A 25425-nucleotide genomic window follows, 5' to 3' on the forward strand; every position below is an offset into this window, starting at 1 on the left:
TCCTGGGAGTGAGCCCTGAGTCAGGTGCTGTGCTCCGCGGGGAGTCTGTTTCTCCCTCTGCCCCTCACCCCCCTCATTCTCCCTCTCTCTCAAATAAATGAATAAAACCTTTAAAAAAAAAAAAGAATACGTAAGAAATCTGTGTTTAATTTTGGGATTTCTCACTAAGTCTAAACTATTCAGAAATAACATTTTCAAAGGGAGAAGAATATAAAGAACCTTTATGTAAAGATATGTAGGAGTATAACTTGTAACAGCCTGAATGCAGAAGGGATAATTTGTTTCATATTCACACAATGGCATCCTGCGCAGTACTCTGGTACTATTGATCTAGTGCTGGTTACACAGCATACTGACTGTAAAAATTAACTGAGCTGTACCCTTGTATCTATATATTTTTGTGTGTGTATGTTATACTTCAAAAAATTTTTACATAAAGGGCGCCTGGGTGGCTCAGTTGGTTAAGCGACTGCCTTCGGCTCAGGTCATGATCCTGGAGTCCTGGGATCGAGTCTCGCATCGGGCTCCCTGCTCGGCGGGGGGTCTGCTTCTCCCTCTGCCCTCTTCCCTCTCGTGCTCTCTGTCTCTCATTCTCTCTCTCTCAAATAAAAATAAATAAAATCTTTAAAAAAAATTTTTTTTTACATAAAAAGGTAAGCAAAAATTTAGGCAGGAGTCAGGAAATGCTCACATGTAGGAGGAATTTGGATATTATACTAATAGTAACAGGATGCCATTCAAGGTAATAGTGGGAGAGAGATGACATGTCCTGATTTTCACTTTAAGAAGTTAATCCTGTGTGTATATATATCAGTTATCACACTAACAAGGTCTTAAGTATTGTGACATAAATATTATTTTTAGGATTGTGGACTGTGCTTGGGAAAATTGGTAAAGACCTGCTATGGCAAACAGCATTTTTTTGGATTATACTTTAGATCTTCCCTCTTTTCTCCAACTCAGAAGACTGTTTTTTCCATATGATGGTTTAATTATCTTCCATACCCAGATAATTGTCAGAACCTGATATCGTTATAAATCTGCATGTTTCTAAAGTTTGTTTTAGTCTTCATGAATTTTGGGGGTGAGAGGATGGAAAAACTGACTTCTATTACTTTTTAAAAATAAATAATAAAAAAAGACCAAGAAATCTGGCTATTATATGGAGAATAGAGAGAAGCAAGAGTAAAGAAGTGAGAGCATTCTCAAGAAAACTATGATAACTTTGGCAAGAGACAATGGATGTGGGGCTTGGATGAAACAATAGTTATAGAAAGGAGTGGATGACCCCCAGATATAATATGGAGAAAGTACAGACTACACTTGCTAATGGACTGGATTTGTGGTGTAAGTGAGAAGAGGAACCAAGAGTGACATGACGTTTGAAGTAGTTATTAGATCTCCAAGTGCAGAAATGAAATATCTAGGCGAATGTGTGTGGATAAAAGAAGGTCTGGGCTGGAGACAGAAATTTGGGGCTCATCAGCGTATAAATAGTATTCCTAAGGCCATGAAAATGAATGAAACCACACTGATAGAAATAGGCAAGGATGAAGCTTCATGCTCTGTGACTCTGGAGACTTTTGAAGATGCCCAGAGAATGGAGAAAGTCCATCCATCAGGTGCAAACAATGACCAAAAAAAAGATGCCAACATGTCTTGAACAAGTATCTGGGAGAGGCAGGTTAGAATGAAGCATCCTTGGCTTCTCACTCAAAGATAAGCATAGTTAAGCTCTCTTACTGATTCTTCTCTAATTCTTCATGTAACAGACAACAAGCTGTAATATATTTAGACACCACACTATGGTCAACATTACCACCTTTTAGCTTGTTTTGATACATTTTCAGATGGCCCACAGAAGTCCAAAAACCTGATCCCAGGATAAAAGGCTTCTGTGTTAACTAGAAGAATTGTTACATCACTTGATCAGGTACAAGGGGTGAAAACAAGAGCTGCAGAGAAAATAGGAAGGGGCACTGCCAGTGAGGAAGTAGAAGAGGAGGAGGAGGTCTGGAAGCTGCACAGGAAACATTATACTGAACATGAATCAATCCAAAGAGAGAAAAAGAGGTACACATCTCCCTTGAAACACCAGGCAAATGAGAGCCTCATTAATGATTTCTCTAATTACCTTAATTTACATTAATGATTCTGTAATTACCAATTATCTGTAACGACCTTTAAAGTTTTAGCCTTGTTAAAACACATTTGGAAGGGGTCATCCCCTCATGGCCAACTATGTTACTTTCAAAGTCTCACATCTTGTTCTCAGTTGCTCACTTACCTGAAAAGCACTGACATTGCATTTCATCTTCTATGCTCCATGACTCTTCTCCATGCTCGAAATTAAGGATTATATCTGGCTTGGTAGCTGGATAGCCTGTTCATGGGAAATGACAAAGACTTGGACACTTATAATTGGACTTGGTGGGGGATATCTAGGAAAAGCACGAAAGTCTCAGGAATTGACATAGTTTCACCTTGACAGATCAAATATCTATCGAAGGTGAGAGCACATAAGTTCTATATGGAAACAGAGGACAGACTAAGAATCTATTGCCTATAAACTAAAGTCCAGTATATTAAAGCTCTTTGGAAGCTAGGGCAACTGAAAAAGGAAAGGCTATTGTCTGTGACACTTTGAATGACACACAGCAATCATCTTTAACTATTGTTACAGGTTGCTGTAATTCTCCAACATCATACTCAGATATAGATTGTTCTGAGCAGAACCTAGTAGCTGCCACTCTTCCTAGGTAAAGTCCACAGATACATTCTCAAATGACATTAATCCCTATAATAACACACTGTTCTTCAATTTGTAGTGATCATTACTGATGTGAAAAAGACCTCTAGGTATATGTTCTGGTTGTTTTTACCATAACTTACAAAGGCTATGTCTTTGTGTAATAGTTTTCATTATTCATTATGGAAAGAAGTAAAATGCCATTAAATCTATCTTCCCATATTATAATATATAGATGTGTCAAATCAACATGTTGTACATCTTAAATTTATATGTTATAGGTCAAATATATTTCAATTAAAAACTCTATTGCAGGGGCGCCTGGGTGGCTCAGTCGTTAAGCGTCTGCCTTCAGCTCAGGTTATGATCCCAGGATCCTGGGATCGAGTCCCACATCCCACATCGGGCTCCCTGCTCGGCGGGAAGCCTGCTTCTCCCTCCCCCACTCCCCTTGCTTATGTTCCCTCTCTTGCTGTGTCTCTCTCTGTCAAATAAATAAATAAAATCTTTAAAAAAAAAATAAAATAAAAATTAAAAAAACTCTATTGCAATTGTACACTTAATTATCAACTAATCCGACAAATTAGAAGTTTTTGAAAGGTATATCCATTAAATCCTACAGGTAAAATATCCCTGAAATAGAAATCTCTGAAAAATATTTTTATTAATTTTTATTTATTTTTAAAAACATTTTTAACATCTACTTAAAGATAGAGAACTAAGGGGCACCTGGGTGGCTCAGATGGTTAAGCGTCTGCCTTCGGCTCAGGTCATGATCTCAGGGTCCTGGGATCGAGTCCCACATCGGGCTCCCTGCTCCTTGGGAGCCTGCTTCTCCCTCTGCCTCTCTCTCTCTCTCTGTCTCTCATGAATAAATAAATAAAATCTTAAAAAAAAAAAAAAGATAGAGAACTAAGTGCTAACATAAAAACACAGCAAATATTGGCCCTCAAGGAGCTTTTATATATTTTTTCCCAACGAAATACTACCTTTTATTTATTTTTATTGACGTATAATTGACATAAAACATTAGTTTCAGGTTGTGCAAAATAATGATTTGCAATATATTTGTGAGATGACTGCCACAGTAAGTCTAGTTAGCATTTACCACCATATATAGTTACAGGGAAACATGTATCAACAGAAAGAACATAGAATCAGACTTGAAATGACTGCACATGAGTAATTATAACCCAGGATATTAATATGTTTTTAATATATTGAGAAATAAAACATCCAAAATATGGGGAAAGAATGAAGTATTAAAATGACCATTCAGGGGCACCTGGCTGGCTCAGTCGGTAGGGCATGTGACTCTTGATTTTGGGGTTGTGAGCACAAGCCCCACACTGTGTGTAGAAATTACTTAAAAATAAAATCTTTTAGGGCGCCTAGGTGGCTCAGTTGGTTAAGCGACTGCCTTCGGCTCGGGTCATGATCCTGGAGTCCCGGGATCGAGTCCCGCATCGGGCTCCCTGCTCAGCGGGGAGTCTGCTTCTCCCTCTGACCTTCCTCCTTCTCATGCTCTCTGTCTCTCATTCTCTCTCTCTCAAATAAATAAATAAAATCTTTAAAAAATAAAAAATAAATAAAAAATAAAAATAAAATCTTTTAAAAAATGACCATTCAGATGTATCTCTGATGTTCAGATGTGTATGAACCAGCAGAAAATTGAGCAGTTGAACCTTGAACAATGTGGAGGTTAGGGGCACCAACCCCCATGCTGTTGAAAATCCACGTATAACCTTTGACTCCCCCAATACTTAACTACTAATAGCCTACTGTTGACCAGAAGCCTTGTTGATAACAAAGTTAATTGACACAAACTTTATGTTTTCTATATACTGTAGTCTTACAATAAAGTAAGCTAGAGAAAAGAAATGTTATTAAGAAGAGACGGGGCGCCTGGGTGGCTCAGTTGGCTAAGCGTCTGCCTTCGGCTCAGGTCATGATTTCAGGGACCTGAGATGGAGCCCAGCATCAGGCTCCCTGCTCAGCAGGGAGTCTACTTCTCCCTCTCCCTTTGCCCCTCCCCTCTGCTTGTGCTCTATCTCTCAAAAAAATAAAATCTTTTAAAATAAATAAATGAAAATTAAAAATAAAAATTAGTGTGAAATAAGGTATTTTTCGTCATTAGAAGTCCAATGCGCTACACATTACACAGAGCCACTTGAAATAAACACATTTTTTGAAATGAACACAATCTTATTTTTTACTTTTATTTTTTTAAGTTTATTTATTTATTATTAATCTCTACACCCAAAATGGGGCTCAAACTCACCACCCTGAGATCACAAGTCACATGCTCTTCTGACTGAGCCAGCCAGGCACCCCAAGGACATTTTTAAATAAACAAAATGTGAGAGAATTCACTGCTGAAAGATCTGCACAGAGAAATCTTAAAGGATATTTTCAGGCTGAAAGAAAATTATGCTAGTTGAAAATTCAGATCAACAGAAAGGTAGTGAACACCAGAAATGGTAAATAATGGGATATTTGTAAGGTTCTTATTCTTCTCATTTTCTTTAAAGGGTAAATTGTTTAGGAGAGGTCATGGGCCAAATCCAGCTCCCTGCCTACTTTTCTTTCTTTCCTTTTTTTTTTTTTTAATTTTATTTATTTATTTGTCAGAAAGAGAGCACAAGCAGGAGGAACAGCAACAGAGGGAGAAGTAGGCTCCCTGCTGAGCAAGGAGCCCGATGCAGGACTCGATCCCAGCACCCTGGGATCATGACCTGAGCAGAAGGCAGATGCTCAACCAACGGAGCCACCCAGGCATCCCTCCCTGCCTACTTTTTTTTTTTTTTAAGATTTTACTTATTTATTTGAGAGAGAGATAGAGAACGAGTGAGAGAACACAAGCAGGGGGAGCAGCAGAGGGAGACGGAGAAGCAGACTCCCTGCTAAGTAGGGAGCCCGATGCATGACTTGATCCCAGGACACTGGGATCATGACCTGAGCCAAAGGCAGATGCTTAACCGACTGAGCCACCCAGGCGCCCCCTGCCTACTTTTCTTTCTTTTTTAAGAATTTATTTATTTGACAGAGAGAGACACAGCGAGAGAGGGAACACAAGCAGGGGGAGTGGGAGAGGGAGAAGCAGGCTTCCCACTGAGCAGAGCCTGATGCGGGGCTTGACCCCAGGACCCTGGGATCATGACCTGAGCCGAAGGCAGACGCTTAACAACTGAGCCACCCAGGCGCCCCCCCCCCGCCTACTTTTCTAAGTTAAGTTTTATTTGACCATAACCACATCCATTTGTTTACCTATCTATGAATGCTTTCACTATAGAACAGATGATTGAACAGATTTGATAGAGACTGTATGGCCAGCCAAGCTGAAAATATTTACTATCTGGCCCTCTGTTGCCTAAGAATGAAACTAGTAACAACGTAAGGTGGGTTTGTAACAATAAAAAACTAAAAGGTGGGGCAATGGTAGCTCAAAAGACAGAGAATGGACTTAAAAGGAATTATACTGCCATTAGGTTATTAAATTTTTGGAAGTGTGAAATAGAATGTGTGAATTACAAGTGTGAAGTAGGCAAGGTAAGGTGTGTGAAATGAACAGTGTAAAATGTCATGATATCAATCCTAGGTCAACCATGATGAATGAAAGATGTCACACTGTGAGCTCTATAGTAACCACTAAAATAACAATAAAATCAATAATAATAAAACAAGAAATACTACTTAACCCAGGACAGTCTGCCCTTGAGGCACCAAAATTCACCATTCCATGTGCAAAATGCACTTTTCCCTTAGGACTGAGAATGAGACAAACTGTTCACCCATCATACTAGAGAACCTCACAGTGCAATAAGACAAGAAAAATAATAGGCTTAAAGATCAGAAAAGAATACTGTTGCTATTTGCAGACAACAGGATTGTGTATAAAGAAAACCCAAGAAAGCCTACAGAAAACTACTAAAACTTATGAGTGAATCTACCAAATTCACAAAAGATCAAAATATTAAAAAATCAGTTGTATTTCTGTACTAGCAAACAATTGAAAAATAAAATTAAGACAAAAAAATCCTTATACCCAAGAGTAAATCAAAGATGTACAAGACTGCTATGATGAAAAGCACAAAACATTACTGAAACAAAGAATGCCCAAACAAAAGAAAAGCTGTATCATGTTCATGGATGGCGAGGCTCCCCACTAATCTTTTTTTACTAAGGTAGATTTAATATAATCTCTACCAAAATTACCAAAGTCATTTTTAAAACAAGTAAACAAGCTAATCTTCACATTTATATGGATAAGCAAAGGATGTAGAAAAGCCAAAACAACAGTGAAATAGAAGAACAAAGTTGGAGAAGTTAATTATCTGATTTCAAGACGTAAGCTCCAGGAAATAATTATTTCCTCTAAGGAGCTGGTCTGATTTCTCCTTAGGAATAATACATATCATATAACTTTCAGTGTTTCTCATCTATTATTTCTTTAGGTAGAATTCTAAAGATGTTCCTTCAAGATTCCTGCTCCTTAGTTGTCCAATCAAATGAATTTAGGTACTGTGTTTGGAGATGTAATTAAGGCTACTACTCAGTTGACTGTACACAGGGAGATGAACCTGGATAATCAGGGTACAATGTCATCACATAAGCAGCTAGAAGCAGAAGAGGAAGATGTTTCAGGAAGGAAGCTGGAGAAACTGGAAGCATAAGAGGAACTCAACTGATTGCTGGAAAAGGACCATATGTAAAGCACCAGAAAGAATATAAGCAGCCTCTAGGAACAAAGATCAACCTGCAGCTGATAGCCAGTGAGGAAACAGGGGGCTCAGTCATATGGTCACAAGGGAATGGATTCTACCAAAACCTGAATAATCTTGGAAGCTGTTTCTTCCCAGAGCCTTCTAATAAAACTCTGTGGGCCCACTTTTATTTCAGTCTTAATGAAATCCAGGGCAGAGAAATTAGCCAAGCCAATCCTGGCTTCTGACTTAAAGAACGTGAGATAATAAATTTGCATTGTTTTAAGTTGCTAAAAGTTTGTGAGAATTTGTTTTTGACACCAAGAGGAAACTAACACATTATTGATACTAGAAACATTAGAAAGTATTTGTAATTCAATTTAAATACATCATACATTCTTACATACCTGTTTACCTGTATTCCTTTAAGCAAACTCAGTGGTCTACATTTCATTATTCTACCTTTGTCCTAATGTTGATTTTATGGCTTATTTTTCCTTCAATTCTGAATTTAGGAATGTTTGTATGTTTCCATTTGTTAATTATTTTTATAAGCCTCTGCAAATCCATGACAATGAAGGGCAAAACACAGAAAAAACCCCACCAGGGTCTTGGTCATTTTCTTCTGTTCTTAGGAAATTGCCAGCATTTTTAGTCTACTGTCTTTTCTGGTCCTGAACATCTGACAATAGAGCTCTGATTAAGAATAAAGGAGGGGCGCCTGGGTGGCTCAGTCGGTTGAGCGACTGCCTTTGGCTCAGGTCATGATCCCGGAGTCCTGGGATCGAGTCCCGCATCGGGCTCCCGGCTCCCGGCTCGGCGGGGAGCCTGCTTCTCCCTCTGACCCTCCCCCCTCTCATGCTGTTTCTCTCTCGCTCGTTCTCTAATAAATAAATAAATAAAATCTTTAAAAAAAAAAAAAGAAGAAAGGAGACATTTCAATGACAGGCTAGCTTTTAGAGATTTGACAATTACTCAACACCCTTCTTTTCATGAAGGATGAATTTTTTTTTTTTTTTTAGAGAGAGAGCATGTGAGTGCAGGGGGTGGGGGGCGATGGGAGAGACAGAGGGAGAGAATCCCAAGCAGACTCAACGCTCAGTGTGGAGCCCGATACAGGACTCAGTCCCATGACCCTGAGATCATGATCTGAGCCAAAATCAAGAGTTGGATTCTCAACTGACTGAGCCACCCAGGTGCCCCACGAAGGATGAATTCTTAAAATCACAAAGCTGGGGTTAGAAAATGGAGTCCTCAGAGAGCAGATTAATCAGTCCACACACCAACTAGGAATTTCTAGTCTTCTACCTTCACCCCTAATACACAGATACAAATACAGAGAAAGCCAAACCTGGAGTAACTGCTCCCCTATACAGAACCAGCACTAGGCAACTTGTTGTGGGGTAGCTGATTCTAGACTTCTTCTCTGAGGTCTGGCAGGTTCTAAAATCTAGAGATCCAAATTCTAGACTGGAAAGCAAGATGAAGTAGGTGGAATCTGTAAATCTGTAGAGATTGTGTTGTAGGTTCTAAAGTATGTAAATCGAATTTCTTTCTGCTGAAATCATCTTCCCATTCATAACAATATTATTTCAAAGTTGCCTGCTTAGTCTTCAAGGCACTGCATGGCAGACATTGTTCTAGAAGTTCTCTGTTCGTGATGACAGAAAGAGGAGGCCAGGACAAGACACCCCATAGAACACATGAACACCCAAAGTTTTTCCTGGGGACCGGGAGGGGAAGGGATGGGATAAGGGGCAAAGTAAGGTTCAGTAGGATCCACAATCAAGTTCCCCTCCCAAGGACCCTGTGTCCATCTAGCCTCCTAGAGCAGGAGGAATGAGGACAAATGCCTCCCACACAACAAAGGAGCTCTGTAGAGCCATCTCCTGCCCCAGTCATACAGCAGGACAGACCTGCCAAGATCTGACTCTGTCCAAGCTGAGTCACAGGATGAGCTTGGAATTGACCCGTGGAAAGCCAGTTCGCTCACATGCTGTATATAGAAGTCCCAGACATCTTTGATAGGGTCTGACAGGCACCCTCTTCAATAGCCACTTGAATCCAGGCAGAATTCTCATGTGAAGAAAAATAGACAAAGGCATGTTCCAGAACCCCTGTGGCAGCCAAATGGCCAAGAAGCACTAGCCACTAACTAGGAAGACAATGTATCCCAAACTGCACCTACCAGAAATCTGTGGCTCAGCACAGATGCCTCAGTTCCCAGAAAAACCAAAGAGGGATTAGACAGAGACCAAACTACACTCCCCAACTTCAGCTGGGCTTGGGTCTCCTCCTCATGGGACCTGGTCCTCACTGATGGAATTTACCTCCTTCTGACCTCTTCCTGGGAGGCTGAACAACCTGGGGGTGGGGGCTCTAGTGACTAGACTGGCTTCATCTACCCCTTTGCTCACGTGGAGAGAAACCCCACAGTAATTTTTATAATCCATTTGATACAACCTTCTTAAGTACACAGAATATTTATAATAGCTGTTTTTAACATCATTTTCTGTTAATTCTGTCACCCATGTCAATTTTGGGTCTCTATTGACTTTTCTTCATGTTTATAGATCCTAATTTCCTGTTTTGCTTTTGCATACCTGGGTAGGTTTTGACTAAATGCCAGACATTGTGATTTTGACACTGTTGGTTTTCTTGGTTGATGGATGGCTTTCTATTCTTTAAATACTACTGGGCTTAAAGTTAAACTTCTTGAGAAGCAGTTAAACTACTTGGGAACAGTTTGGTTTTATAATAGCTTTGAGGCACCGAAATTCACCATTCCATGTGCAAAATGCACTTTTCCCTTAGGACTGAGAATGAGACAAACTGTCCACCCATCATACCAGAGAACCTCACAGTGCAGTAAGACAAGAAAAATAATAGGCTTAAAGATCAGAAAAGAATACTGTTCCTATTTGCAGACAACAGGATTGTGTATAAAGAAAACCCAAGATGGCCTACAGAAAACTACTAAAACTTATGAGTTAATCTACCAAATTCACATTTATGCTTTGTCAGGAAGGTTCAGAGTAGCTGTTACTCTAGAGTCAATTTGAGCGACGCCCCCCCCCGCCCCACTGAAGCACTATTTTTCTGAAGATCCACTTTGATTTTCCAAATGTTGGGAGGGGTTTCCATTCCAGCTGGTGGAAACAAATTATTCCCAACCTGTGCAAATTCCAAGGATGGTTCTGCCTGTTCCTTTCCAGTGGTTCTTTCTCCAGCCCAGGGAGCTTCTTCACATATATGTGCTGATCACTTCAAATCATGTGGAGGAATGTGCTCACTCTGGGTGCAGCTCTCTCCTCTCCTGTAACCTGCCCCATAAATTTGAGCCACCTTGAATTCTCCAAACCCTAAACTCTGCCTCAGTTTGGAGAGACTGCCAGGATTTGATTGGATTCCCTCTCCCTATGCTACAGAATGGAAACTCTCTCCACGCTGTAAGCTGGAGGTAGTCATAAGGCTCCCTTCATTTGTTCCCTTTCTCTCGAGTTAGCTGTGCTCATCTCCCTATTACCCAATGTCTGAAAACAGGCCATTCATGTATTTTGTCTGGGTTTTTTTGGCTATTTAATGAGAGTATATACACTAAACATTTACTGTTAAAGAAAAAAGGTTGTTGGAATTGGCTGTGAATAATTCTGTTACTTAGGTGCATTACGGAATATGCATTCTATACTCAATAGGGTATGTTCATTTATACAATTTCAGAATAGATACAAAGACATTTGCCAGCATTTGCAGCACATAAAGCTCATGTTCCTTTAGGGCATTTATGAGTTCTTTGCCAGTGTTCATCATTTGATTTACGTATTTCAAAAGGATTCCATGCTGGTCACATCTAATGACACAGGTGTAAGATTCCCTGATTGTAGCAAAAAAAGTTACTGTATTTGGACCATAATTATCAAAGATAATTACTACTCTGTGAACACGCTTCTCTACATTTATTTAAAGGCTAGGAAGGAATTTACTGTAGTATGAGTTCCCCAAAATCTAGTGTTTTTGTGGTAGACAGAATTGCCTCCCAAAGATGTTCATGTCCTAATCCCCAGAACCTGTAAATATATTACGTTACATGGCAAAAGGCATTTAAAGTAAAAGATGCAATTGGGTATTTTAGGCCCATATGAATTGTTTCTAGAGTTTCACAGCCTCACAGAGGAGAACTGTGCCTCAGGACAAATCATACCCAGAGCCTCACCCAACACTTGATTTAGAGCTTTTGAGCCAAGAAGATTTAGATGGAGTTTTAGACTTTGAGTTGGTTCTGTAATAGGTTGAGACATTTGGTGGTGCTAAGAGAGAGCGAATGTATTTTTCATGTAGTATGGACAAATAATTGGATGCCAGAGGGTGTTCTGAAGGAGGCAGAATAATGGCCCCCCAAAGATGTCCACATTCTAATCTCCAGGACCTGTGAATATTTCACAGTATAAGGCAAGGGGGAATCAAGGTAGTAGGTGCAGTTAAGGTTGCTAATTAGCTGATTTTAAGATAGGGAGGTCATCCTGGATTATCTGGGTGGGCCCAATGTAGTCACAGAGGTCCTTAAGTGTAGGAGAGGGAGGCAGGAGTTCAGTGTCAGAGTGATGGAAGAGTTGACCGGCCATTGCTGGCTTTGAAGGTGGAAGGGGTCTGCAAACCACAAATTCAGGCAACTTCTAGCAGCTGGAAGGACAAAGAGAAACAGGTTCTCCCTGCAGTCTCCAAAAAGAAAAGCAGCCCTGTGACCTCCCTGTCTAGCAAGATGCATTTCAGACTTCAGACCTCCAGAGCTATAATGCTGTGTTGTTTTAAGCCACCAAATGTATGGTAATTTGTTACAGCAGCCATAAGAGACTAATAAAGTTGTATCTCCATATTCATTATATTCATAGGTTTTTGCTACATAATTCAATTCCTAGTGCCCAAGATTTCATTTATTAGAAAAGTCTTTCCCAGATTCCCAAGGTATTAAATTGTGACACATTAGTTAGTTTGGCAATAGAATTCCTATTTTAGAATTTCCATCTTTTACTGTGTTCAGGGGTTTCTCCTATGAGTTCTTCCACATTTTACTGAAAATGTTGTCCATATTCAGTGTCTCTAGAGGTATCTTTCTACACTTCTCTGATGTGATGAGGTAGAACCTATCACTGAAAACATCATCACATTCTTTCCTAATGTTCTGGTCCTATGGGAATTCTTTGATAACAATGGAGATATCACCTCCAGGAAAAGGCTTCCCTACAATAGCTGCATTTCTGCCCAGTGGGATTTCATAGAAATTTAATAAGTCTGAATTCTCACAGACTTATCCTCCACCACCACTGCATCCATAGCGTTTATGTGCAAAACGAGCTCTGACATATAATGTGTGGAGGATTCTTGCTAAAGGCTTTTCTGGTATCAGATACATTCTGGTACCAGAGACTTTCTTTCCTACACAATGTCTGTAACATATAAGACATAATTTATTACCGAAGGTGTTGCCACATTCACTGCATTTGCAAGACTTATTCCCTGTGCAAATTCCCTATTATCTACTGAGGCCTGACTTCTTAGAAAAGGCTGTTCCACAAACACTACATTTCTACCCCCGAGGAACTCACTGAGGTTTAACAAGGGTTGAGTTCCCAAAGAAGGTATTTCCACAGGCACTGTGTTCATCTCGCTTTGCTCTCGTGCAAGTTCACTCATGTATAAAGAGCTATGACTCCCTGAGGAAGGTTTCTCCACCTTCAGTGAATTTATAGCTTTCTCTCTTGTATGAGTTTTCTTATGTTTAATGAGAACTGACATGTGGGCAAAGGCTTTGCCACATTCACTGCATGCATATGGTCTCTCTCCGGTATGAGTTCGCTGATGCTGAATGAGCTTTGACTTGCTCCTGAAGGCTTTTTCGCAGTCACTGCATTCGTAAGGTTTCTCTCCCGTATGAATTCTCTGATGCTTGGTCAGGTCCGACTTAAAAAAGAAAGTTCTTCCACATTCACTGCATTTATAAGGCTTCTCTCCTGTGTGAAGTCTCTGATGTGCAAGGAGGTATGCCTTCTGGGAGAAGGCTTTCCCACACACACCGCATCCATAGAGTTTTTCTCCTGTGTGAGATCGCTGATGTCTATTGAGCCGGCACTTCCGGCTGAAGGCTTTGCCACATTCACTGCATCCATAGGGTTTCTCTCCTGTATGAGTTCTCTGATGTACCATAAGCTGTGACTTTCTGGAGAAGGCTTTTCCACATTCATTACATTCATGGGGCTTCTCTCCAGTATGAGTTCTCTGGTGTTCAGTGAGCTGAATCTTCCTCATGAATGTTTTCCCACATTCATTGCATCCGTGCGGCTTCTCTCCTCTTTCAGTTCTCTGATGCCTAATGAGTTGTGCCTTCCTGGAGAAGGCTTTCCCACACTCACTGCATTCATGTGGCTTCTCTTCTGTGTAAGTTTTTTGATGTTCATTGAGCTGTGATTTAGTGCTACTGGGTTTAATGCATCCAAGGCATTTAAGTCCAGTAAGAATTGTATCCTGCTGGATGTAGACTGATGATTTCCTGCATCCACTAACCTCATCAGAATTCTCTCCTGTGTATCTTCTATTCTGGATAACAAAACCTAAATGTGATTTCAAACTTTTACAATGTGAGCCAAACTTATTGTGTCTTTGTGTTAAAGGAACAAGACTTTTGCATAAATCGAAATTGTTTCCAAGTGCATAACTTTGCTGATATCTTTCCAAAGTTTTACTCTCGTTTTGGTTTTCTGGGTGCCACTGCATATGGTCAATCTCCCATATTTCTTCTAGGAAAAAGAACAATGAAAACATCCATGATAATTTTAGGGGGAAAAAATGTAAAAAAAAAAAAAAAATTTGCCATGGTTTGGGCTAGCTCTTTATAAGATCCCTAAGAGAAATATATCCTATGCTCTGTGAAAAAAGACAATATTATAAAACAGCAAAGGGAAGAACAGCTACTTTAGAAACAACACTGGATAGCCTACAATGAATAAATATAACTTGGGATTCTTTCCAAACAGGACCTTGCAAAATGGAGATAGAAGTAAAAATAGAACCACACAGTGACTGGAATAGAACAAAACAAGATGGAGGGGAGGGATCCATTCATCCAACAAATATTGAATGTGCTGGTGTTTAGGAATATATTACTTTATGATATTTTTTTATTTTAAAGATTTATTTTTATTTATTTTTATTTATTTATTTGAGACAGAGAGAATGAGAGAGAGAGAGAGTACATGAGAGGGGGGAGGGTCAGAGGGAGAAGCAGGCTCCCTGCCGAGCAGGGAGCCCGATGCGGGACTCGATCCCGGGACTCCAGGATCATGACCTGAGCTGAAGGCAATCGCTTAACCAACTGAGCCACCCAGGCGCCCCTACTTTATGATATTTGAACGTTAGAATAATATATTAGAATATTAGAATTAGAATATATCAGTCACACTAAGGCAACTTATATAATCTGTGTCCATGGAGCTGTCGTTCTAGTAACAAGACAGAGAGCAAGATGGGGGGACGAGGGGATCAACAAGTAACCAAAGAAATAAAAAAAAATACAGATTATGCAAAATAGTATGTATGAAGGAGATGACAGAGTAGTGGTAGGTTAATCTTAGATAAAATAGTCATCCATGAGACAAGGCAAGTTAAGGTGACATCATAGGATAAGAATGAGCAATGTTATGCAGATAACTTGATGAAGAACATTCCAAGAAGGAACAGCCAATGCCAAAACCCAGAGGCAGAAAAATTTAGGCATCATCAAGAAACATAAAAAAAAGCCTGGTGTACCTGGACTATCCTGAGCTTGAGTGAAGTGGAAATTGCTAAGTTTGAAAAGGGAGGAAGAATTGAGAAGATATAGATGATGTAGGAAGACTTTGTTAGAAATTAGGTTTTATACTAAGAGCAATGGCCATAAGCCACTGAACATTTTTCGGAAGGAATACAACCCATTCTGAATTAGTATTTCCCAAAATACCAATAATCACACAGCTGTTGTATGAAAAATGAGCTGGAGAGATGAAGTTGTTGAGAGAATACACAACAGGATACAGCAGAGTTCAGCAAGGGGTAACAGCAGCATCAGCTGACCACCATGGAGATGGAGAAATGTACAAGAACAAGGACATAGTGCAGAGAAAGGAAAGACAATGACAGAAGGAAAAGATAAGGCTCACTGTAAGAATGAATGCCAGAGGAAGAAAAGGGAATCATCAAGCATAGCTTCTCAATATGTGGCTTACATATCTGTGTACCTGCTGGTGCCATTTAATAAGATGAGGAAGATTAGGGAGAGAGGTTTGACATTTGTGGGGACTCAAGTGCTCCATTTTGAGGGACACATCAGGCTTGAGATAATATATACATTCATGAACAAATATGAAGTATCCAGTTAGACCTATGAGTGTGGAGAAAGTTCTAGACTTCAGATAACTTTTTTTAAAGATTTTTATTTATTTATTTGAGAGAGAGAATGAGAGACAGAGAGCACGAGAGGGAGGAGGGTCAGAGGGAGAAGCAGACCCCCCGCTGAGCAGGGAGCCCGACGTGGGACTCGATCCCAGAACTCCAGGATCATGACCTGAGCCGAAGGCAGTCGCTTAACCAACTGAGCCACCCAGGAGCCCCCAGATAACTTTTTTTAAGTGGGCATGGAGCCCAATGCAGGGCTTGACCTCACAATCCTGAGATCAAGACCTGAGCTGAGATCGAGTCAGATGCTTAATGAACTTAATCACCCAGGCGCCCCTTCAGATAAAAATTTTAAGTCATGAGTATATAAACAGTACTTAAATATTTTGACTACACAGAACCAGGTGAGATAATGTAGGAAGAATGGACAGAGAAAGAGGAAGGCCCTGGACAAGAATTTCATAGATTCCAAGTCTTAAGAGTTTTGGGAGAGGGGCGCCTGGGTGGCTCAGTTGTTAAGTGGCTGCCTTCGGCTCAGGTCATGATCTTGGGGTCCTGGGATCTAGCCCTGCATCGGGCTCCTTGCTCAGCGGGAAGCCTGCTTCTCCCTCTCCCACTCCCCCTGCTTGTGTTCCCTCTCTCACTGTCCCTCTCTCTCTCTCTGTCAAATAAGTAAATAAAATCTTTAAAAAAAAAAGAGTTTTGGGAGAGGAATATGCAAAGAGAATTTGAAAATCCCATCCAGAGACATCAAACAAATGCTGATCAAACATAAACAATGTGGGTTTTCATAACAAAGGGTTGGAATCAGAAAATCAGAAAGGAGGACCTATAGCACCTCATCCCAAGATTACTGCGGTAAAATATTCAACAACTGCCTTGTTACTAAACCTTTCCCCTTTCATTCTACCTGCACACCAAAACTAACTTATATAAAACACCAATCACCTATTTAGACTAATACTGTAGTCAACACTTCAATTTTCTATGTAAAAATGATACAACCTCACCCAGTCCAATATACCCAAACACATATATGTCCATCTAGAATTGAAAAATAGGTCCTTAGGGGCACCTGAGTGGCTCAGTCAGTTAAGTGTCCAACTCTTGATTTCAGCTCAGGTTATGATCTCAGGGTTGTGAGATCAAGCCCCACACCTGGCTCCATGCTGAGTGTGGAGCCTGCTTAAGATTCTCTTTCTCTCAAAAAAAAAAAGAAGGTAGCAGGAGGGGAAGAATGAAGGGGGGGAAATCAGAGGGGTAGACGAACCATGAGAGACGATGGACTCTGAAAAACAAACTGAGGGTTCTAGAGGGGAGGGGGGTGGGAGGATGGGTTCGCCTGGTGGGTATTGAGGAGGGCACGTTCTGCATGGAGCACTGGGTGTTATGCACAAACAATGAATCATGGAACACTTCATCTAAAACTAATGATTAACATAAGAATAAAAAAATTAAAAAAAAAAAAGATTATCTTTCTCTCTCCCTCTCCCTCTGCCCACCCTGCTCATGCATGTGCACATTCTCTCTCTAATAAAAAAAAAAAAAAAGAAAAGGTCCTCAAGCCATCTGCCCTTGTCCCAGAGAAGAGTACAGTTGTACTGACTGGTGGAAACATCACCTTCTCCAATGAGTTTAATCATACTATAACTGTGTACTATGCTGTTCAATAAAATTTTCTGCAATGATGGGAATGTTCTGTATCTGTGTTTCCTAATATGGTACCCACTAGCCACGTGTGGCTATTGAGCACTTGAATGTGGGTGACCAGAGTGACAGTGGAACTGAATTTGTAATTTTACTTAATGTTAATTACACTTAGGTAGCCACATGCGGCCAGTGGCCAATACAATGGACAGCACAGATACAGGTCATCTGTATCCATATAAACCATATCCGTACTTGCCATTATAATCTACTTAATATACTCATCCCCAAATTTTCTTCTTTCAACTAATGCCACAGTCTTCCTTAATCTCTGTTCCTACATCATCTGTCACCACCAATTAAGAGATTCATTCCCCATCCAGGAACAAAACATCAACCTGCCTTATCTTCCATTTATCCTAGAATTCCAAGCTGTAACTTCCTGTTTCAATGCTACTCCCTAGCTATCAAGCAAGACCATCTACAAATAGCATAAAAAGTTAAAACAGAACCAAATTCACACTTTCTAAGCCAATTATTAACATAAAGTCCACAATAATCAGCCATTTCCTTTCATACAGTCTCCTATAGGCCAATGTACTAAGGATCTCCCACATTGCTTTCCTCAACTCTATCTCTAACCCATGTCATTTTGACTTGAAATTCAACTATCTTTCTTGCAGAAATTATTTTATCATTCTTCCAAAAAGTACTTTAATTCTTTCTGTAACACTTCACCAAAGCTCAATTTTCTCTAATTTTGCAAAAACAGCCCGTCTATGCCTCATAATCAAATCCTAAAAATTTTAATGGGACTTTGACACTTGGAAGGTATTCTGTCCTTCATTAGATCCAGCTCTTTCAGAGTGCAGTAGGATGGCAGTTCTTCAACTACACGGATCAAAGCACAGCTGGCCTAGTTAAGTTTTTCCAAGCTCATATGCTCAGGGCACTCCCCATTTCTAGTAGATTAGAAACCAAATCTCCAGAGACAAAGCCTGTGGTTTGAAAAAGTTCCCATGTAGTTTACACACATCCCTGATTTAAAAAGAAAACAAAACAAAATAAGACCTACTTTCAAGATGTGGGGAACAAACACATGCAAGTGATGCTGTCAGTGAATGATTATCTAGTCTACATGCAGTAAGGAAGACTAACATAGAGGCCTTTTCTCCATATGGAAAAAGAAGCCTCATACCCACCATAAAACAATATGATAAAACATGTGATCATGACTGAGTCAGTGCAGTATAGACACAAAGTACAGAAAAATTAGAAAAGAGGGAGTTCCAAGTGTGCACTGGAACTTGTGGAGATAAAAAGAGATCAAGGTGGGGGCGCCTGGGTGGCTCAGTCGGTTAAGCGACTGCCTTTGGCTCAGGTCATGATCCTGGAGTCCCGGGATCGAGTCCCGCATCGGGCTCCCTGCTCGGCGGGGAGTCTGCTTCGTCCTCTGATCCTATCCCCTCTCATGTGTTCTCTCTCTCTCATTCTCTCTCTCAAGTAAATAAATAAAATCTTAAAAAAAAAAGAGAGATCAAGGTGAAGGAAGGCGGTATCTGGCCGTAAAAATGCAACACAATCAAATGCACAGATGCCAATCCTCAGCTTATTGGACACTATATGACCTGTGGCTTTCAATAAAATCTATCACTTCCTCCTCTTTGGAATAAGTTTGTCACTTGTTTCTGGGACATTTTCTGACCCTCCTCCCACCATAGCCCCAATACTTCTCACTCTACCCAGCTGGGTTCTTATCTTATCAACCTCTAAATATATGTGGACCTCTTGTTTTTTTAACCAGTTCTCACTCCTCCTGTTTTCTCATCAAGTTCCACCACTTTAATGCCCCCCGCCCACAGAGGAATACAGCCATACCATTAAAAGGGACTAACTGAACAACCGAAGACAGCCGATGTGTGTAGCAACAGGTGCAATGCAAGGTTAAATGATCACAACCTACTCCGAGGTGGGAATTGAGAGTGTGCAATTCCCTAAGGCCTTTTCAAAACAATAAAATCTAATATAAGTAGCAGAGACTGTCAGAAATAATACAGAAAATTCAAGGCAACTCACAGGTAACTAAGCACCTAACGTGTACAGCAGCAGAGCAGAACCTAAGTAAAACGCACTAGGAGTAAAAGGATTCACCAGGAGGAAAAATGATCTCAGGTTGCAACACAAAAGCTGAAGGAAAGAGGACTTCCCAGGATAATTATCCTCGGTGCCGGCAAAATATAGAATTAGAGGTCTGATCAGACTACAAAAGGGGAGATGTCAACCTGGGAATAACTGTCAGAGTACAGAGAGCTAAACTCTTCAAATATATCTGAATACACTCTATGACGGTGAAGACATTATCTGGGAGAAAGGAGGACCTCTGCTTTTGCATACAGGAAGGAGGACATCAAAGGGCAGCTGCCCTGGTAGCTGGCAACATACGGGGATTACACTGCCGATCAGACATTAGTAGAAGAGGTCAATTTGGGACTCTCCAGCAGAGAACAGAGAGCTTAGGCCTTGAGAATGAATGAAACTTTTAATATGAGAATGAAGCAGAAGATTAAAAAAAGAAAGAAAAACCCACAAAAACCCAGAACCTGGAAGTTGGGGAAGGAGAGGCTGAATAGTAGTAGATTGAGGTGCCCTAAGCGACAAGGTACGTGTAGTTTTTAGATGACCTCAGGTGAGGTGGGTTGTCAGGGAGGGATTTCAGCCCTTTTGAAAGGGGCAAGGATGTGCAGAAGACGAGAACTGTGCCAAGTGCAAAGCCATCTGTATGGGAGCAAGTCGGTGAGGAACAGGAGGTGGGAACGCTGCAGAAAAGGGAAGTAGAAGACAGGCAGAAGCTGGGCAGGAGGGAACCAGGTAAGAAATCTGGATCCTACATGAGCCAAGACTGTAATCAGATCTAGAAATGAGAAAAAAAGGAAGACCTCAACCTTTAATAGCAGGCAAAGAACAGCCCGAATAAAGAAGAGTGATACAGAAAGGAGTTACTCAGATTTTTGTGTCACCAACTGGCATAAGAAAAGTTCTCCAGGGACGCCTGGGTGGCTCAGTTGGTTGAGCGTCTGCCTTCGGCTCAGGTCATGAACCCCAGGGTCCTGGGATCAAGTCCCACATCGGGTTCCCTGCTCACTGGGGACCCTGCTAGTCCCTCTGCCTGCCGCCCACCCTGCTTGTGAGCGCTCTCTTTCTCTTTCTCTGACAAATAAATAAAATAAAATCATTAAAAAAAAAAAAAAAAAGAAAAGTTCTCCACACAACACTTCCAAAGTGTTAACCTTTCACTGGCCCACTGGAGTTTTAGTGTCCTTTCTCCCCATTTTCTTGGTTTTCACTCACTCACCTTGACAGGTTTGACTCTGAGCTGCTCCCACTACCGTCCATGATGGTTCTCCTTGCTCCAACTGGAAGAGTGAATCTGGTTTGCCAGCTTGATAACCTGTAAAATGGGAAATCATTGAAAACTTGGCACCAAGTATTTAAGCTTGGGGAATCTAAGAAAACTGGAGAAAGTCTGTACATCATTTATACTTCAGTAAAGCAAAATCCTTTTCCTGGGGGAGGGAGAGCATATATACTCTAGCACCAAAGAGGAGAATAAAAGTCTGTTCTCTACAATGTGTTAGTCCAAACCAGGAGATATTTCAGGGACACTACCAATTTTATTGAATGAGAAAGAAAAGGCAACGGATTGTGATGCCGTCCTCACCCACTGACACCAGGTTCCTATAGTTCTCCAACATCACTTCCCGGTACAGGTCCTTCTGAGATGGAGCCAGTAACTGCCATTCCTCCCAGGAGAAGCCCACAGCCACGTCCTCAAATGATAATGACGCCTGTAACAACAGATGCCGATGCAATCTAAGGTGGAACAGGTGATGCGGAAAAGAGGGACAGGAACACGTTCTCATCATTTTCCCTTGATAAGTTATGCACACTGTGAGTATTTCACATACCACAGGACCATATGTCTTAGTCCATTCAGGTTCCTATAACAAAATGCCAGAGACTGTGCAGCTTATAAAAGCAGAAATTTATTTCTCACAGTTGTGGAAGCTGGGAAGTCCCAGATCAAGGAGCCAGCAAGGTTGCATTCTGGTGAGGGCCCACTTCCCAGTCCAAAGGCCCCACCTCCTAATACATCATCTTTGGGGGTTAAGATTCTAACATACGAATTTTGTGGGGACACAAACATTCAGACAACACCACCATGGAATTCTATTAATTAGTTCTTCTTAGCCTAAAAGAGTACTAAAGTAATATTTGAAGAAAAAAAAATACTTGCAGAGACAAAACAATGTGGAGGAAGAATGTTCATTATTTGTTTATAACAGTGAAAAATTATCCATATCTACACGTCCATCAGAAACAGACAAGGGGGCGCCTGGGTGGCTCAGTCGGTTAAGCGTCTGCCTTAGGCTCGGGTCGTGATCCCAGGGTCCTGGGATCAAGCCCCGCATCGGGCTCCCTGCTCAGCGGGAAAAGCCTGCTTCTCCCTCCCCCACTCCCCCTGCTTGTGTTCCCTCTCTCGCTGTGTCTTCCTCTGTCGAGTAAATAAATAAAATCTTAAAAAAAAAAAAATCAGGGCGCCTGGGTGGCTCAGTTGGTTAAGCGACTGCCTTCAGCTCGGGTCGTGATCCCAGGGTCCTGGGATCGAGCCCCGTATCGGGCTCCCTGCTCAGCAAGGAGCCTGCTTCTCCCTCTGACCCTCCCCCCTCTCATGTACTCTCTCTCATTCTCGCTCTCTCAAATAAATAAAATCTTTAAAAAAAAAAAAAAATCAATTTGGTAGTGGGGCCCCTGGCTGGCTCAGTCGGTAGAGCATGACTCTTGATCTCGCAGTCATAAATTCAAGCCCATGTTATGTATAGAGATTACTTAAAATCTTAAAAAAAAAAAACAATTTGGTAGATGTAAACCTATTAATGCCAATGATCTTCAAGGTACTCTCTTAAATAAAAAAAAAATCAAGTTCCCAAGTTGTATATATAGTATGATCCCCAGATATATGGCAAAGTCTTAATAATATACACAATTATATATGTATAAGTATACATATTGATGCATATAAAAACGTGTATAAATATATTCTACCACATGTCAATTATACAAAGAGATTGACTGGAGACCCAAACTATTAACATCTGTTACCTCTTGGGTTGGAGGTTGGGCAGGAAGAGGTGAAAGGGGATATTCTCTTTTGGTGTAAATACTTCTTTTTGTTTGAATCTTTTACATGCAAATGGAGCCACGCATCATTTAAGTAATTAATAATACAAACGCCAGACCAGGAATAATTGACTCTGCCTTCATTTCTGAAACTGCAGTTGAAAAGGTATAAAGGGAGCATTACCACTGTTTGTACTCCAAGCTGTTATCAAAGAGTGGAACTTTCAGCTGTCTTCTGCCAAATGGCAGAATTCTTCTTCATGGAGGACCACTCAAAGGTCAAGCAGCCCATTCATTCTATTAAATAATTCAGGCTTTATTCTGGGGTAAAGTGTGGCCTGCCAGAAGATTCTATTGTCCAGGTGCACTGCTTTTGAAGAATTTTGCCCAATCAAGTTCTGCTTTGGAATTATCCCCTTAGTTTACTGACGAACATAATGAGAAAAAGCCAAAGGAAACATCTTATGCCTTTATTACATGACTGATATTGAGGACACTGTCTACCACAAAATCTCTGTGAAGAGCTAGGAAAAGAAATTTCTTAAGCACTAAGAGCAATGAAATTACTTTCCCTGAAGAACTGGTTTGCTTTCTCCTCACAGACACTACAAATCATGTAACTTTTCATGTTTTTCTTGTTATTACAGCTGCCAAGAAATGAGACACAAATTCAAAGCTAAGCCAGCCCATAAGATCTTTACCTCGGTTCCATCCTTAAGGGCTTTGTATGAATCTTACGACCCATGTATCTTGCTTCCTAACTCCCCAGATTTTAAGATTATGGCCTAAACTTATTTTCCACAGATCCTGACTTTTATCAACATATACTGTTTCATTTTATCAGATTGTTTATTTTTTAACTTTTTAAAAAGATTTTATTTACTTGAGAGAGAGAGAGAGAGTACAAGCAAGGGGAGAAGCAGGCAGAGGGAGAAGCAGGCTCCCCACTGAGCAAGGAGTCTTATGCAGGGCTCGATCCCAGGACTCTGGGATCATGACCCGAGCCAAATGCAGACGCTTAACAGACTGAGCCACCCAGGCACCCCCAGTCTGTGTTTTAGAAGCTTCCACAAATCCACTGGGAAACAAAGGACAAAAATAGGTAAAATAAGCCTTACCCGGGCCTTGGTCATGTTCTTCTGTTCTGAAGAAAGGGCTAGCAACTGCAGGGTATACTCTGTCTTCTGTCTGCTCCCGGCCTGCCTGGAAGTTATGGTCAGATATCTCAGGTCAGGCTGCTGCCAGAAATGATGATCTCCTAAGCCTGAGACCTCCTCCTTCTTCCAGTACTGATAATGTCTTATTCCTGTAGACTAGAACCTGTGGATTCAAGAGCAAATTCAACTGTAAGAGGATATGTACCTGGGATCCCAGCTTTCTCTTGCCATGCAGACTTACTCCAACAAAAGGCCCCAACATTTCTTCTGTCTCTTTAACACCAGGAAAGCTTTTACATCACGGGGCCGTGCTCCATAAGAAGACATGGGATGGGCAAGAGGAATGCCCCCCCCTTTTTGGGCAAAGTTAGACTAGAATGGATGTGAAAGAGATGGGAAAAAAACCCAACTCATGATCTTGTCTGTAGCCAAGTTCTTACACAAATCAATTTTAGGAAAGATAATGGATACAAGTGGTGGCTCTGGAAACTGCCTTAAAACCACCTGTGCCCACACATTCCTAAAATTTCTGTTTATTGCACTGGAGCAATTATCCTATCTGAAGACCAAGGGACTATAAAAATCATGAGCATCGTCTTATTTAATCCTCAATACTACTCTATAAGGTAAGCATGATCTCCATTTTATTTTATTTTATTTTTTTTTAAAGATTTCATTTATTTATTTGAGAGAGAGAATGAGATAGAGCACATGAGAGGGGGGAGGGTCAGAGGGAGAAGCAGGCTCCCCGCTGAGCAGGGAGCCCAATGCGGGACTCAATCCCGGGACTCCAGGATCATGACCTGAGCCGAAGGCAGTGGCTTAACCAACTGAGCCACCCAGGCGCCCCATGATCTCCATTTTAAACATAAGTAAGCTGAGGCTTGATCAGGTGAAGTGTGTTGTCCATGTTAATATCCTCCCTAAGTAGCAATATGGGAATCTGAATCCACATCTGCCTCTCTCCATTATGGCATATTCCTTTTCCGATAGCCTCACAATACAATTTCTTTTCTTTCTCATGCAGTTTAATAATTTTACTCCCTGGGGCGCCTGGGTGGCTCAGTCGGTTAAGCGTCTGACTCTTGATTTCAGCTCAGGTCATGATCTCAGGGTCCTGGGATTGAGTTCAGCATCGTTGGGCATCCTGCTCAGTGGGGAGTCTGCTTCTCTCTCTCTCTGCTCCTCCCCCGCTTGTGTTCTCGCTCCCAAATAAATAAACCAAATCTTAAAAAAAAAAAAAAAGAACTTTACTCCCTAGCACTTCATACTATGGAGTGGCCACACGGTCATAGTTGCAAAAACAGAACCCCTGGAACCAGTTCTTGTAATATTTGCTATGCACACCCAGCCAGCTCCTCCCACACAAGCCAGAATGCAAAGGCAGAGCCACCCTTGCCTCAGCAGCTGCAGGTCAGAGATCAGTCTCCCCAAGGGCCAAGCCCTAGAGCCATGCTGGAAACTCACACTCTGGTGCCTGGGTGGCTCAGATGGTTAAGCGTCTGCCTTCGGCTCAGGTCATGATCCCAGGGTCCTGGGATCGAGTCCCGCATCGGGCTCCCTGCTC

The 25425-nt window shown here is 41.1% G+C and overlaps 1 protein-coding gene across 3 annotated transcripts; it reads right to left on the bottom strand.

Annotated features, from left to right (window-relative positions):
• Positions 1 to 9884: 9884 nt before the first annotated feature.
• Positions 9885 to 25425, bottom strand: ZNF577 (zinc finger protein 577). 3 transcript variants are annotated; one of them, XM_034987013.1, is made up of 5 exons: positions 25326 to 25425; positions 23820 to 24021; positions 21242 to 21368; positions 20876 to 20971; positions 9885 to 14243 (listed from the first exon to the last, which is right to left on the bottom strand). In XM_034987013.1, exons 2-5 carry the CDS (start codon positions 23832 to 23834, stop codon positions 12886 to 12888), a joined length of 1596 nt encoding a protein of 531 aa, XP_034842904.1. In that variant the 5' UTR covers positions 23835 to 24021; positions 25326 to 25425; the 3' UTR covers positions 9885 to 12885. The 3 variants fall into 3 exon arrangements, with proteins under 3 accessions (XP_034842904.1, XP_034842903.1, XP_034842902.1); XM_034987012.1 differs by lacking the exons at positions 23820 to 24021; positions 25326 to 25425 and having other exon boundaries at positions 9885 to 14240; positions 21242 to 21923; XM_034987011.1 differs by lacking the exons at positions 23820 to 24021; positions 25326 to 25425 and having other exon boundaries at positions 21242 to 21923.

This window comes from Mirounga leonina, unplaced genomic scaffold (genome assembly GCF_011800145.1).
Source record: "Mirounga leonina isolate KUSES-001 unplaced genomic scaffold, KU_Mleo_1.0 Mir_376, whole genome shotgun sequence".
NCBI lineage: Eukaryota > Metazoa > Chordata > Mammalia > Carnivora > Phocidae > Mirounga > Mirounga leonina.